Source organism: Neolamprologus brichardi, chromosome 23, assembly GCF_056152115.1.
Source record: "Neolamprologus brichardi isolate AB-2024 chromosome 23, ASM5615211v1, whole genome shotgun sequence".
NCBI classification, from domain to species: domain Eukaryota; kingdom Metazoa; phylum Chordata; class Actinopteri; order Cichliformes; family Cichlidae; genus Neolamprologus; species Neolamprologus brichardi.
The window spans coordinates 31,642,079-31,657,613 of record NC_142125.1 but is presented as its reverse complement, the minus strand read 5'-3'; the positions used below and the strand labels follow the sequence as shown (position 1 = coordinate 31,657,613).

Sequence of the window (15,535 nt, the reverse complement as noted above, 5' to 3'; positions counted from 1 at the left end):
TGCACCAAAAAGCTCCTTGCTTTGGTCACTAGAAACCACAGTTTCCTGTAATTTGCATAGAAGACACCAACTTATTTGCAAACACTCACCATTTATTCTCCAAACTGCAGTGAAGCTCAAAGGAAACTGTAAAAAGACAGATGTAAACTGAAAACTGAGAATTCCAAGTCAGTCTCATTTACCATAGAGTAACACACATTTGAAATAAAGCATTCATGAATTAATAATTGCTTATGTGATAAATTTATTTATTTATTAGTCAAATCAGTTACAAATGAATGTTTAATGTATTTTACTTATTAGATATTAAAAAAAACAATTAATTATTTGACAATTTAATATATAATAAGAGCAATTATAAATACATGAATATATGTGTGTATGTAAATGTGTTGTGGGATTTTACAAACTGCATTCATAAAGATGGCTGTCATGTAAAAAATAAAACTACCCATGTAGTCTCACATATATTCTAGCTTCAGACAACAATAATACAGGGAGTGATGGACTGATCGGTATCATTGTAATCACTCTTTATCAATTATTTTAAATCGTAGGTATCAGAAGGTTATGTGGTAACAGGTGGACTCCTGAGACTGTTTACAGACAGTATTTCCATAATTAATTATTATTAAAGGCTGTAGGTTATAGCTATTGTTTTAACTGTGCTGGCTGATTCAGGCTTCATTTAAAAGGAGCAGATTAGCTTACTAAAAATGGCAGCCCACTAGTACTGATGGGATGTAGTCTTTTCCCAAGCTAACATGAGTCTTAAGGAGTATGGCTACATGCAGCGATGCTAGTCTTAGCCAGATCTGCGTGTTACCTTCAGCCGATGGTCAGGTGATTCCACAAAGTGCAAACTTCAAGATCGGGGCTCTCTTCAGGTAATGTCAAGGCAAAATGTTCTTAAAAGCTTCTTAGCAGTGCAGAGCTATTGACACAAGCAGCAACCTCGAAAAACCCGGTCAGCCATCTGCATCATCATCTCTCTAACCAAACAGAGAGCTCCTTACATCACATTGCATTATTAATTTGCATTACTTTTTCTCCAAGGCCAAGAAGAGTCACAGAAAGGCTAATTGGAGACATGGAGACATAGGAAAAGAACATGGAGTTGATAAGGAGGAGTGGAATCTTGATTTTAAATATCAAGAACATATATTGTTAATTTGATTTTTTAATTCTGTTTACTTATTTCTTTTTTTGAAAATGTGTTTATCAAATCTGAATTAAAAATGTGTTTTCAATAAGACTAAACGGTTGAGGAATTTTCCCTATTAACAGAAGTTGCCAGCTGGTTGGTGACCGGCAGACATGCGTGACTGGGGACATATTTGGGGGGGTCTGTTTTAGGAGTGGATATGAAGGTTTTCTGAATAAGTAAAATAAAGTGATTATTATAATTGTGTAAATGATTCTTTTCTTTTTCAGTAGAAGAAATGTTTGATTACTTCTCTAGGTGGTAACCCCGTTTACGTGACTAGTTAGCATAGTTTTTTTGTTTTATTTTGCTTTTAATGTGACTTTCTCCTTTCCACTCTTCTTTTGTAGCTGCTACCTTCTCCTTACTTGTCTCCCAGACCTCCTTATTTTTCTGACTGTGACCTTGAAATAGGATCTCTGCTTTGTGAGCCCTGCTGCTCCTCCCTGCTTCCTCCTCTAAAGCTTTTCTCTCCAATTAATAAGCGTAATCAGCGCTGACGTTTGACTGATGAGCGCTCCCTCTGGAATAACCATCACCACAGCAATGACACTAGTTGTAATAATATTTAAAGTAATGATGATAGTGGTAATATAGTTAAAGGCTTACATTCACCTCCTAATCTCCTGGATTTATTAGATAAGAACATGTCAGTCACTTTGTGAACTGGATTGCTGCAGGCTATTGAAAATGAGCTTTCTCTCACTCGGTGCAGGTTTGAAATGTTCGTCGCTCTCGTGATTTTCTGCAGGAAAGCGAGTCCATATTTAAAAAGGAAGGGCAAGAATAGAGGCGGAAGGCAGACTGGGCTACACCCTTTAATGAAAACACTTGGATCTAATGCAGCTCTTGCTGGACCATAACAGCTCCACTGCTGTCAGTCATACGGCTTCCTCCATTACCAGAGGCAGGATATCCTGTACTTTATGAATATGAATGGTTATTGTGTGACAGCAGTGTTCAAGGGTTTTTCTTGCATAGGTCACTGTAAGGTTGATGGTGATGGTTAATGTGTGACAGCAAAGATTGAAGCTGATCGCATCAATATTTCATATTAATATCAGAACAAATAAATATGTAGAATCCAAAGTGTGCAGTTCCTGTTGATTCTGCAGGCCAATTGAGGATCTTTTAGGTCATTGTTTTGGTTTTATAGTATATACACTTGCTAAATTAATGCTAATGTTTCTCCGCATTTGATGTCAATAAACATCAGAGGTCAGAAGGATCAGTTCATGTGGGTGTCAAAAGGACTGCTTGTGTTCTTGTGTGTCTTAATAGAAAGCAGGACACAAAAGCCTTCTCCATTGTGGAAATTAGATTTGTTACACTTCTGTTCCAGTGCTGCTCCTGCAAAAGAAGTGATTACGAGGAAACAACAAGCTTAGAGACTGAAACTCATTAACATTTAGCATGACAAAGAATACAGCATCGAGAACAATCCTTCTGTCTTTAAAAGAAGGGGAAGACAAGAAAAATCATGTAATTTCTTCCTTATTTGCCTGCATATTCAGTCAGTAATCTTGCTAAATCTTCATACCTCGGTTAGATCCGACAGCCTTGCCTCGACTCTGGTCTTGTCAGTCTCATTCATTGTCCAGCAAAGGTTCTCAAGCATATGACTGCTCACATAAAAGCTGAACAAAGCAGTTTATTTGTACTGTATTTACTGTATTTTAATCTGGAAGTGTTACTAAAATTAGAGCATAATGTGTGTTTGCCTTGGAGAAAGGAGACGGATAAGGGATTAAAGGGGCTGCAGAGTGGGCTTGGCGCCATGTGGCGGTGATGCTGGGTGGAGGATGGAGAGACCTGCCGCTCTCGCTCTATACCAGATTACTGTAGCACTTATATTGCAGCTGACATGGTTGGAAGACCTCATGGACAGTGATTCAGATATTTAGGCTTTATGCTCACTCTGCATGCACTTGAATTCTAGAAAAATTCCTGTCTTCAAATTCCTTGTTGTGTAATTCAATTCTGTTTAATTTCTATAGCACCAAATCACAACATCAGCCGCCTCAAGGCGATTTATATTGGAATGCAAAGACCATACAATGCGCGCACTGATCGTGATTTTTGCTTTTTACTTTCTCTTTCAGAGAGCGAAGCCGGGACCGGCACAAGTCGCGCAGCAAAGACAGCCGCTCGGAGAAGTCTGTAACGATTAACACGCCGCCTGCAGAGCCGCTGCTAGGCGACACAGCTGTACGGGGGGAGCAAGTCCAGGTACGACCTGCTGCAAACACAAGGCACTGCACAGTCACTACCGCGCTTCTTCGCAAACTTCTCACACTTTTGATTCACAGCTTAGTTTCCACACGTTCACCACAGATGACCTCTCAACAGTGTTGCTATAAGTTTGACGGAGGGCTCTGCTGCTGTGATTTATATGTAGGATTTGGAGCACAGGAGACTCATCACTCGCACTCAGAATGAGCTGGAATGATAATTGTGTTTATCAGCCTGGGCTGGGACAGGCCATCTGGTATTTCAGGGCAAAAGCCAGGAGGGCCAGTCCATTTATGTCGAGATCTGGGCCGTCACTTTCCGGAAGCCTGTTTCTGAAAATATCTGCAACAGGGTATGGACGCAGCAGGCTTCCTCTCTCGATGGCGAAACTCTGATAAATCCACTTCATTAAAGGCAAACGGCAGGCGCTGGCTCAGTTCATGAAATCCACCAGCACTGGGTTGGTAGACGCTTTCAGTGGCCCCCTCTGAAATGGTCTAGGCCAAGCCCATGCAGCAGCTAAGCTGGAAGCTAAGCTTTTGACTGTCAAAATTCACAAGTGTTGCCTCAGAAATCATGCTGACTGGGAGTTCCATGATTGCGAGCTCAAAATATGGATTATGTGATGGATTATTTGATGCAAGATAAGGTAGGCAACACCATAGGTTACACCAGCTAAAATGTTTGCTAAACATCTGGTACTATACACTGAACCATCTGGCCTTAGGTTTGTTTGTGTCTAACAGAAAGTCTACTGACTCATGTTTAATTTCACGTACCAGGCAGACATTTGACTATGTTGCTTGGATTCAGATAAAAGGTCGGTAGATCAGATAGCTCTGTGTAAACTGGGCCGGTTGGCTGCAAGCTGTCATGTCGAGACATGAAATTCCAGGTAGCACTTGAGCAGTACACGACTTCTTAGTCACAGTGGAAGACACTGAGTAATAGCCGGTTTATTTTCTTGTTTTGTGTGGTCTTTGTGATCCAGAACATAATTCATTGAGTAGAAATAGTTGTAGTTAAGTACTTTATTGCACAGAAATATTGTTTTTGGAATGGCTGATAGACCAAAATACATCATCTGCGATGTAATAACGTCATTATTGCTTTAATAATTGCATAATAATTACAAAAACCTTTTAAATCCTGCAGTGGGGCACATTTAAACTCAGGTTCATTACTTTTATCAGCGTTCTTCTGAACGTGCTGTGTTATAAATGGTGGAAACGAGTTTGTTTGGATGTATTTACAGAGTTTCGGTTGTATTAGTAGTAGCGATACATCCCTCTACTAAACATCACTTCTCAGTTTAATCCCTGTCCTTGCTTTTAGTTTTTATTCACTGCATGGCAACATAATGCAGTATGAATAACTTGTTAAGTCATTTACTCACAGCTGCTTCATAATGTGCATAAACACTGCTGTAATCATGTTGTCAGAGGGAGCAGCGGCCTCTCCTGATTTCTTCTGATTGCTACGAAACAGCTTCGCTTCTGTTCTGCGGTTGCTCGTTAGCATCTTAAAAGCAAATTATCCAACAAAGCTTTTAAAGAAGGAAATACTTCTACTCCTGTTTTGTGTTTTGCCCCAGCCATAGTAAACATGATGCAAATATCACATTCCAGAGTTGCAAAGTGCAAGTAAGAGCAGATGGTTATTTTCCCATAGGCAGTGATGGTGACTCATTGTTATGCTTTTTCGTGGCTTGGTCGGACATGAAATTATGTCAGCTGCACAGGATAGAGAGACACAGGTCTAACGTGTTAGTAAGTGAATCATGTTGATGTGCTTTTTACTAACCTAATAAGCTGTAGACTTGTTAAAAAAAGGTCAAATCAGATTGAATTTTAATTGACTATTCATTGACTATGATTTCTTTTCATCGCAGTTTAAGCCCTTTTAAAATTTGAAGGTTTAAATGTAGCATCTGTGCATCTTGATGGAAAAACTGGTGACCCCTTGTGCTACAGTCACACTAGGAAAAAGTAGTTGGAGACTGTGGTACTACTGCAATTACTGCAACAGCGTGCAATGAACTTGACAAAGACCAGGTCTGGGACAACTTGAGGAAATTTGCCACCTTTAAAACAGCTTTGGTGTCTCAAGATGAAGTAAAACTTAGTCTGCAATCAGTCTGCAGTGAGTTTGTGATTGAACAGGTCACATTGTTTGTGATGAAATTCAAATTACCTGAAATAAACTGATGAAAATCTTTGCATTGACTGCTTACATTCAGAATCCATTAACTGTCTGCTTTTCAGGGTTTTTTTTTAAATTATAGACCATGAGATTATAAGAGTTTGCAATGAGGAATGACATCATTGGAAAACTAAAACATAATGGACCTTGTCTGTGCGGCCACACACAAGGATAAATTTTCCAAATTTTTAGTTTTTTCAGAAACAAATTTGTCGGAGGTCATGTAAGAATGTTTTTAAAAAAGACGGTAACATTGGTAAGGCACTGATTTAAAATTGATTCTGTCATTCACCGAAACAGAAAAACCACTAATACTAATAAGCGAGAAATGCTTTCATCTGAGGCAATGGAGCCTTGTGACCTGCGTCCTCAAGGCTCCATGCAGTCTACATTTCCACTAGTCCAAACGCATTGCGAGCAGACTGTGTGCTGTGTGCTACTCGAGAGAAAAGAGAGTAACTGCTCAGCTTAGTCGATGATGGCAGCTTATAATGTCTGATGTCGCACGGAGTCAGAGGACAGAGCCTCTTCTTTATCAGTGGGTTCAGTCCTAAACATCTTCAAAACTACTTTGGTGGATCAAGATGGTAATAAAATGGCAATACGAAGGAGTCAGTATTGAATTCTTCTGTTTTACTTTTAAAGGTCAAGCTGTCAAATACATTATTTAGGATTTAGCCTTTGTTTACGTGAGAGCGTTTAGTGTTTTAGCCAAACCGTGTGAAACAAGTGGAGCTCATCACATGTGTCGCTTCACCAGATGACTGGAAATGATGTCAAATGCAAACATGCACTTTTCCTGTGGCGAGACTTGTTTGCAGGAGTCTGCATGCGCGGCTGTTTGTTTTTTTCATCTGCATACTGTGTCTTATTTTAACAGACAACAGGATTTGCCACACAGCACAGCCGTTCTTAGTATTTAGCTCTTCATGTCTTATTCATGCCGTGGCCTGCAGTAGCGCTGCTGACAGGGCGGGGAGTGTTTGGCTTTAGTTTGAGTAATCAGGGCAACCAATTCTACTGAGAGCAAGGCTCAGTACAAATCCCTGTGCGCGTGCTCGTTGCGCAGGTCTGCTGTCTCACATATGCCCCCCGCTCCTCGTCTGCATGCGTCAGTGTGATCTCAGAGTCTCACAGTGCAGCACTGCGCTCATTACTCCACTGCTGAGACTTAATCAGATTCTTGGCTGACAGAGCAGTACATCGCTCCGGGCAGGGATGTCTTCGCGATCCAGCGGTAAAGTTTCCGATGGCTGTGTCTGTGATGCCTCACCACAGGAAGTATAAAAGAAGGGAGGTTTGTATAGAAGTGCTTTGGAAAGCATAACTGGAGTTTTAAGCAGGCGGAGGGATGATGTGTTTTTGTTCATGTTACTCACTCAGTTTATATAAACTTGTTTTATTTGAGCTTAGTGTGAGAGTCTTTGCTGTTGTTTAAAGGTTTTTTCTCTTGTCTTTGCTTTCAGTTTCCTTGGGTGTACACAGAGTGGAGGAGGTGTGACACAGGTGTCACTGTTAGTGCATAAAAGCTTTCCAATGAGAGAGCGGGTCATAAGAGGAAGTCACACACTGGTGCAAACAAACAAGCACGAGTTGTTGTGGTGGAAAGCATGGATCGCCACCAACCTGCTGACCCTTTATTGTATTTTGTGTATATTCAACACATGTTTACTGTGATTACACGGACATTATGCACGAGTAGGTAATGGGTAATAAAGTACTGATTTGTAAATAACCTGAGCTTATTATAATATTATGCTGCAGTTTATTTATCACTAACTAGCCAGCACATTCTCTTTATAAGCTATAATGGGTATTGGGGACAACTTGAAAAAGGGAAGGTCAGAGGTCACATGTGATGTAATATTTGGATACAAACCATAATATAATATTTAGAATGTCCATACACCAGGATCATTTTCTAAATGTTGCCAATACAAACAAAGGCAGTAGAATTTAAGCATAATTTTAAAGATTTGACCTTGAAGAGGAGGTCAGAGGTCCAAAGTAACGTGATAAAGTTTATATCATTTCTTATATGTTGTCAGTGGAAACAATGGCAATAGGAAACATAGTTTTAAATAACTCTATAGAGCATTATTATCACTTTGCACTTCAGATCAATCAATTGCCCTTCTGGGAGAGGTCAGAGGTCTTTATATGGTACTTTCTGTAAGCTGACAATACACGCCACACTTGTAGTTTTTTTTAAGTTATAAGGCTTTTTGTCAGCTTTCAATAAAGAAATGGTTAAGTTGACCCTGAAGACCCTAACCCAGAAGGAATGACACACTAAACAGTACGAAAGCCCTGATTGGCAGAGGTAACCAGTCTAGTTTTTTGTTTTGTTTTTCTGAGTCCCTCGCAGACTGATACTGGAGCCAGATATCAAAATGATTTAGCCCTGCTTTACATCACCATGGTGGGGCGACACACCTGAACTGAACACTCTCGAAGAGCGAGGCCAGAGCCTCAGGCTGTATTTTTCGTGGAAATGTGGCAAATACAGTCCAACTTTATCCAAGTGCATTGCAATTTTCAGGTGGCGAAGAGTGGTGTCGATGGGAAGTGCGCTGTGAAATGACACTGGACGCGACCATGTTTTGCTTGTGTGAGAAATTGTGTCAGTTTATGCTGCTGTTATTGTTGCACACGACTGGATATTGGAGTGTGTAGTATGCAGTAAGTGGTGGATTGGAGTAGCTGAGGTCAGTGTGGCATGGCAGCTGTGCAGCTTAGGAGTGTGCTGCGGAGCTGCATTGTATGAGGTGTCAAACAGAAGAAATGTGATATGTTTAAACCGTAAAGCATTCTTTGAGTATTAGCACCTTCCTTTCAAAGCTGATGGAGAGAGTACATGGAGCCAGGTATCATTTTACATGTTTATGTGCAGGTCAGGGGAAAGAACCTCACATCTTTGCACACAACATCGAAGTTTCCCGGAAGCCCACACACACGGACCAGTACCTCCTGTTTGACTCCCATCACCCTCTGGAACACAAACTTGGAGTAATCAGGACCCTACACCACCGGGCAGAACATGTTCCCTCTAAGCCTGAAGGGAAAAAGAAGGAACACACTCATGTAAAGGAAGCACTCAAAACGTGCGGCTATCCTAAATGGGCGTTTATAAAGTCAGCAAAGAGGCACAGAAAAGAAGATCAGACACCAGCGAGGGAGGATAAGAAGGACAGGCGCTACAACATTGTCATCCCCTATGTAGCCGGTGTATCAGAGAAACTCAGGAGGGTTTTCTCCAAGCATGACATCCCGGTGTACTTCAGACCCAGCAACACACTCAGACAAAAACTGGTTCACCCGAAAGACAAAACGCCAAAACACAGACTTAACAATGTGGTGTATGCTGTACAGTGCAGCGAGGAATGCCCAGACCTCTACATTGGAGAGACCAAACAGCCACTTCACAAGCGTATGGCACAACACAGAAGAGCCACCTCCACAGGAGAAGATTCAGCTGTCCATCTGCATCTTAAGGATAAAGGTCACTCTTTCGAGGATGCCAATGTTCACATTTTGGACAGAGAGGACAGATGGTTTGAAAGAGGAGTGAAAGAAGCATCTATGTCCACTGTGAGCGACCATCTTTGAACAGAGGCGGTGGTTTACGACACCAACTCTCTGCCATCTATAATCCAGTTTTGAGATCCCTTCCCAGACGCCTTAACGCCCACTCACACCCTGGGCCATCTGACCTCAGGAATTCGCATGATAAGGTGGGGCCAGGTTTCACAATGAGCTCACCTGAAACTCTGGCTGATTGGGACCCACACCCAGTTCCACACCTTGGCTCAGGCGATTAGAGGATCATCAGGGGGTCCTTTTGTCCCTCTGTGGGGGGATACTCCCACCAGGTTTATATCTGGGACTCTCCACCATTTGACCTTAGAACTGAAGAAGCCTCTCGGATGAGAGGTGAAACGTCTTCAAGTAACTTAAAGAAGTCCAGATGCTTTTCTTTGCAAGCTCCTTTGACTACGATGACCTGGATGACTGAGAACCTTCACAGACATCTTTGCACACCCTTCATAGCTTACACACATTTAGCCCAGTAATCACCTTATAATGCTTTCCTCTAGGGTTCCTTATGCGTCTCTCTCGATGTAGCCAGTTCTTTCCCTTCTTCATCACCTTCTGTCAGAATCCACAACTTGCTCCTCCACCTCCCGCTCTTTCACCTTTCGCTCACCCTCCCTGCAGCCTGGTTTATTCGGTCCAATTAAAAGCAGCTGCTTTATGATCTCAGCTGTTCCCCAGCTCGAGCTTCAGCACGGTCAGAGTGACACAAAGAACAGCGCAGGTAGCTTCGCTGCCACAGACTCTAAACCATGTCAGGTTCCTGGAACAGGCGGAGTGCTTGGGCTGGTGTTTTGGATCCCTACTCTGTGGTGAGTGCCACCTGGCTCTGTGTGCTGTGAGAAAGAATCCCACAGAGCTTCATGGTTATCCCAGAGCTTTGTGTGTGTGCGCCTGTGCTTGTTGTGAGCTGCATGGGTGGGGAAAGAGAACGGGAAAGACGTGCTCTTCTGCTGTAGATTCGGAAGATGATTTTTGGGGTGTTTTGGTGGTTTTTATGCCTTTAGTGAGTGGGCAGGATTCTTCTTCCTCTGTTAAGATGCTTAGGTCCATGATTCTTTTGCCTTAGCCCATTTGGGGAAGTTTAATAGCACAGAGAGGTGAACTTTGAATAAACATGCAAACTTGTTCTTGCCTGATTGGCTATTGCTTTAGATTAGCTTTTGTATTCATTATTTTAAGGATTATCTTTTTTAAGCTGTAGTATGATGACACATTATGTGTCACTGTCAAAAAGTCATTGCAGTATGAGTGTTTTTAAAGCTGAGTCACATCAGACCATGGCTCAGCAGTATGCTCCTAACAGGCTGTTTCTAGTCAGTCAGAAGTGGTCTCTGGGCTCCATTTGGGATGCTAATGTTCACTAGTAGAAAACAGGCCTAAAACAAAATATACTAGTGTGACTGATCTGTTGTAGTACACTGCATAAATGGGCACTTCTCCGCTAAACTTGGGTGTCTTAGCATGGAGGTCTATGGGGAATCACTCACTTTTCGAGCGAGCCTCAAGTGGCCTTTTGAGGAACTGCAGTTTGTGACGTTTTTGTGCAAGAGAGCCAAAGTACAGCACAAGCGTCATTCTGAGAGACACACACGTCATTCTTTAGTCACTAGCTTTATCTTTAAATTTCATATATACTGTATATATACTCTATTTAATAGCTCAGAGGCAGCTAAGTGTAACTGTATTCAGAGTTACTGAAGCAGGAGACGGCGTTGTCGGTATTTTCAGCGCATTTGTATTAATACACATGTGTTGCCCCGGTAAATATATGCATTTGCACAACAGAGAAGAGGAATAAGATGATTTTTTTGGACATACAAAACACGTGTTATTAAGAGTTGTTCATCTTTTTATTTGTGCATTCAAAAATATTTAGAATCCGACCTTTATTTTTAAGACATGCCATCAGTCGGTTGGATAAACTCGTTTTGTTTTACTTTGCGCACATGCACTCTCTCACACATTGACACACATGCCAGTGGCAGCTCGGTGACACCACAGTGCTCACTGGGTCAGAAGCAATAGACGGAGAGTGGTGCTGAGGCAAGAGATGAGCAGAGAATGAGGAGGATGAGAGAGGACGCCTTGAGGGGAAGAGGGAGGAAGGAGTGGGAGAAACATATCTTTGGGTGGATGGCATTGGCATCTAATTGTTGCTATTTGTTTGCCGTCATCAGTAGGCTCAGATATTTGTTTATTGTGCTCGTCTACTCCTCTTTCTGCTCCTCTCTTCTCTTCTTTCTCTACCCATCAATCCTTTTCATCCCCCCTCCATCCCTGCTGCTGTCAAGACAGCCCAAGCGAATGGCTCCTCTCTCCCCCACTTCCCAGCTTCTCTTCCTCTCTCCTGCTCCTCGCGGTCCCTCACTCTCTGTCTTCCTCAATAAAGCCCCTTACATTATGTGGCAAGTGAGCACACAGTCCCATACAATACCTCCTGAGGCACCATGGGAGAGATTTCTATATAAAGACGGATAAAGCGAAGGGCTGGGCTGCAGATCGGGCGAGAGTCGGGGAGGTCACATACACACAATAGCAGTCTGAGATGGATGAGGGGAAGAAAGAGCAGTAACTGAGTAACGGGACAAGGTTAGGTTCGGTAGGCGAGGATTTCAAGATGCAGACACCAGCAGTGTTGGAGGCGGGGGACGTATTGCAGGTGCTGGAGGTTTGTGAGGCTCCGGAGGAAATTAAAGAAGTTATTGTCACCACATTAGAAGAAGGTTCTAATACTAACTCGACTCCAGTGACCAGCTGTGGAGCAGGAACTAAACCAAGCCAGGTAAGGCTGACAGGTCTCTCCGCGACTCAGCAGAGATGACGCTCTGTTGTTTTTAGCAAGCTGTGTTCGCTTTTCATGCTCAGTATGGCTTTATTTCCTAATCCAATCATTTGCATGAGTCCGGACACACGTCCAGTCAGGTGGAACGTGTACTTCACGGTATAGCAGGCATGTATTTGGCGTGTTGGTCTGCTGTAACATTGAACACAGCTGCACCACAGGATGCTTGTAAATGCAGCTGATGTGGAAAGAACACTAAAACATTTGTACAGTCTAATGGCCATTGAGCAGTAGCACGCTTGGCATTTATTTTGACTTTCTATAATCTTTGCTTTCACTGCGCAGTTCTCTGTGCCACCAAGTAGGAAATGAATTTTTTTCGTCAATAGCAAAACCAAAGCAGAAAGAGTGCAGCTCTGCTGGGTTTCCTCCTCGGGCAGCAGAAATGGTGGATGCTGGAACAACCACAGCAACTGTTGGACGTCTACCTGACAGAAAATATAGCTCTGCTAGTGGAGGAGGCAAAGAAGAAGAAGAGGGATCAAAGTGAGAAAAAAACAAAGTAAAAACGAGCTGACTCGATGAATCTGAGACTTCAGACTGTTCAAGAGGCTCATTCATTTGGCACTTTTTCCAACTAGAGAAATACTTGGCAAAGCCTGACTAGTTATTTTTCCTATTATAGAAAATTCCTATCTCAGTTTTTCACTGGTAGTATAAGGAAAGCTTAGTTACCTCTTCATGTCAGGTATGACAAACACCTGCAGGCATTTCAGAGCAGTTCTAGCATTCATTTGGACTCGTGTTTCTGATATCTGTTTCTGGTCTTCACCAACTTTTTATCTGACAAATCCTTCATTGTGTTTATCAGCTAACGGCTAGCTTTATCTGGTTGTTTGGTGCTATGTGGAGTAGGATGGAGGGGTAAATGTACAGCGGGTATTTAGATCTTTTTTGTTGAAAACAGTTGCCATTGTTAACCTTGGTCATGCAGACGAGCAGGTGAAAGTAGTTGTTAAAAGCCTTATTTTTGGCTGGCATGTACTTGAATCTTGATCTGAAGCTAAATGACTGACACTGTGGCTTTTGAGGTGGGGATAGGACTCTATGAATCATGTTTCTGCATCCACTCTACAACTACCTCCTCGTGATTACCTGACATTGTGTATAACCCTGTTAATCATACAGCAGTTTGGCTATTTTTCATGTGCCACTCAGCTGTCAGTCTCCCGTTGTCTAACACTCCCTCCTTTATCCCACAAATTAGTCAAAGAAACTTTTTTAGGTGCTTTGCTTCCTTGTCCAGACAAGTTGTTGGCAGCCGCACACGCTGTCTGCACTTTAAACAAAGGAGGTTTTAAATTGCTGTGAAGAGCTCTTTGGGGCAGCTTGATGCTATATTTTACACACACACATACAGACACACACACCTTGCCTCCCAGGAGTAAGTAGAGTGCACTTGTTTCTGCCCTGAGTGAGGGGCTTTGTTTGCTGCCCACTTAGAGCTGAACAGAAAACAGGCTTTTAGTGAACATTTGATTTACTGTGAGAAACAATAGCTGTTATTTATACTCTGGTGGACCTAGAAGGCAGAAAATACTCAAGTGAAAGCTTTGTAAAAGTGTCCTGGCTGACACGGCGTGCACTATATATATAAATATATTTATACACCTGTGTCAAACACACATGGGAAGTCTGTTTTGCTCTGTTATCACTCTAATCATTTCTTAACTACTCCACTACTTGTGTGTCTCAGCAGAAAAAGGGAAGGCAGCTCAGGGTTTAGGTTATTAGTGAGCTGGCAGGCTGAGTTGAAAGCTTATGGCAGTTATTTCACTTGTAAAGAATTTCTGCAGGTGCAAAATGTGTTGGTTTCTCCCACTTATACAGCAGAAATGGGTTGATGTCTCACCCAGGGCCACTACTTTGACAAAAACAGCTGGAACTGTCACACAGTTTTACATCAAAAGCACCCCAGAGGCCTTTTGAGCAAAGCAGTTCAGTAATGCAATACGATGCATCCAAACAAGGGCTCGTGTGCAGCTCAGATCAGCCTCTCTGGATGTGTTTAAAGCTCAGCAGATACGGTATCGTGTTGCAACACTTAGTTTGCTGCCTCACCAATAAATTTCTCTTTTCAAAGAAATGCTTTCAATGTAAGAACTACACCTGCTGCACCTGCCATGCTTTCCATAGTGTCTCTACTCAGCTGATTGTCATGTCTCACTACATTGTTTGCTGGGTGAAAGATTTGTGCTTTGTTGGAGGTTGCTGAAGTACCTCTGTTTTTGATACTGAGTTATCATTAGATCTCATTCTGGGGGTTTGTCTCATTGTCGTGACAGAGAGTAACGTCTCTGTCACAATTTTGTTAGTGATTTTTTAAAAATTTTTCAGTACCAAATTCAAAGGTTTTTGGCTGACGAAGGGCAGATTGCTGACTGTGGATTAGGAATGAGTTGCTGCCTGAAGTTGCTGAGTTAAAGTAACAGGGTTAAGCCGGGGAAGAGTGAAGTGGGAGATTAATTGCAGTGCACTGTTCTGATTAGTTGTGGTAATTAGAGCTGAGCATGAAGAACGAGACGTCTACTTTCTGATCTTAACCTATCACCGTGAGCTATGTTCTGTGACGAAAAAACCCAAGACACACTGAAAAGAATCAGTTTCTGTGCCGGCCTATAAAAACTTCAGTTTCCTGCTGGAATAGTTGGAGGTGGGGGCTGGGAAGAGTGTGGTCTGGACACTTCAGCTTAACTCCCAGATCCTGATGAGTGGCACAGAAGACGTTGGATGGATGGAGTAAGGGCAGTGGTCACACATAAACAAAAAAAAAGTAATTAAAAAGTCTATTAGTGGAAAACACCTAGTTTTGATTGGCTGGAAATAAAAATCTTCTCTTTTTCTAGAGTATTTTAAAATCTCTCAATCAGGGTTCAAAATTCTACCATGTGCTTCTTATCATTAAGTTAAAGGTTGTTTCATTTTGGCTGCACAGTTGAGAAACTGCTACTGGCAGTTCAGGAATGTGTGGTTTATATTATATTTGTAAAGTTGCAGCCTGGAGGTATTCCCGTGCGGACACGTCATTTCAGATGTTTTCGTCATTGTTTGTCACCCAGTCTGCATCCAACAAATCACTCCAGATGTAGGACAAGAGCAGACCTGACAAGTGTTCAGCTGCCGTGTGTGTATGTAGTCACGAATGGAAGATGTGTTGGTCTCTCCGTCTGGCCCTTGAACTGGCCTGGCTTTGCCTGCCCCTCTGGATCAGTCCCTTTCCTCGTTTAATTGGCTTTCCTATTGTTGAACATTCCTGTCATGCTCCTGCCCTTTTCTTCCTGCGTCTTTGTTCCCTTTCTCTTCTCACTTTTCCTCTCTGTTTCACCTATTTTTATATGATGAATGGGTCTGGGCCTCCTGCGAGGCTGCCGGTACTGAACCAGATCAGCCTGTGGTGATTGGTTAATCCCATGATGAAATGTGGGTCACTGATGTCTATTTTTAGTCACGCTGGCAGA

At 42.3% G+C, this 15,535-nt stretch overlaps 1 protein-coding gene across 3 annotated transcripts in view; it reads left to right on the top strand.

Annotated features, from left to right (window-relative positions):
* The window catches only part of LOC102799921 (vang-like protein 1), a 57,253-nt gene that overhangs the window by 23,160 nt on the left and 18,558 nt on the right, over positions 1-15,535 (top strand). For 2 of the 3 annotated variants that reach the window (XM_087836130.1, XM_087836129.1), the window contains exon 3: positions 3,307-3,433. In XM_087836130.1, the coding sequence (XP_087692256.1) occupies positions 3,307-3,433 (127 nt within the window). Of the gene's footprint in view, positions 1-3,306; positions 3,434-3,965; positions 4,086-15,535 lie in introns of those variants that run through there. The other variant, XM_087836131.1, reaches the window with a different exon arrangement.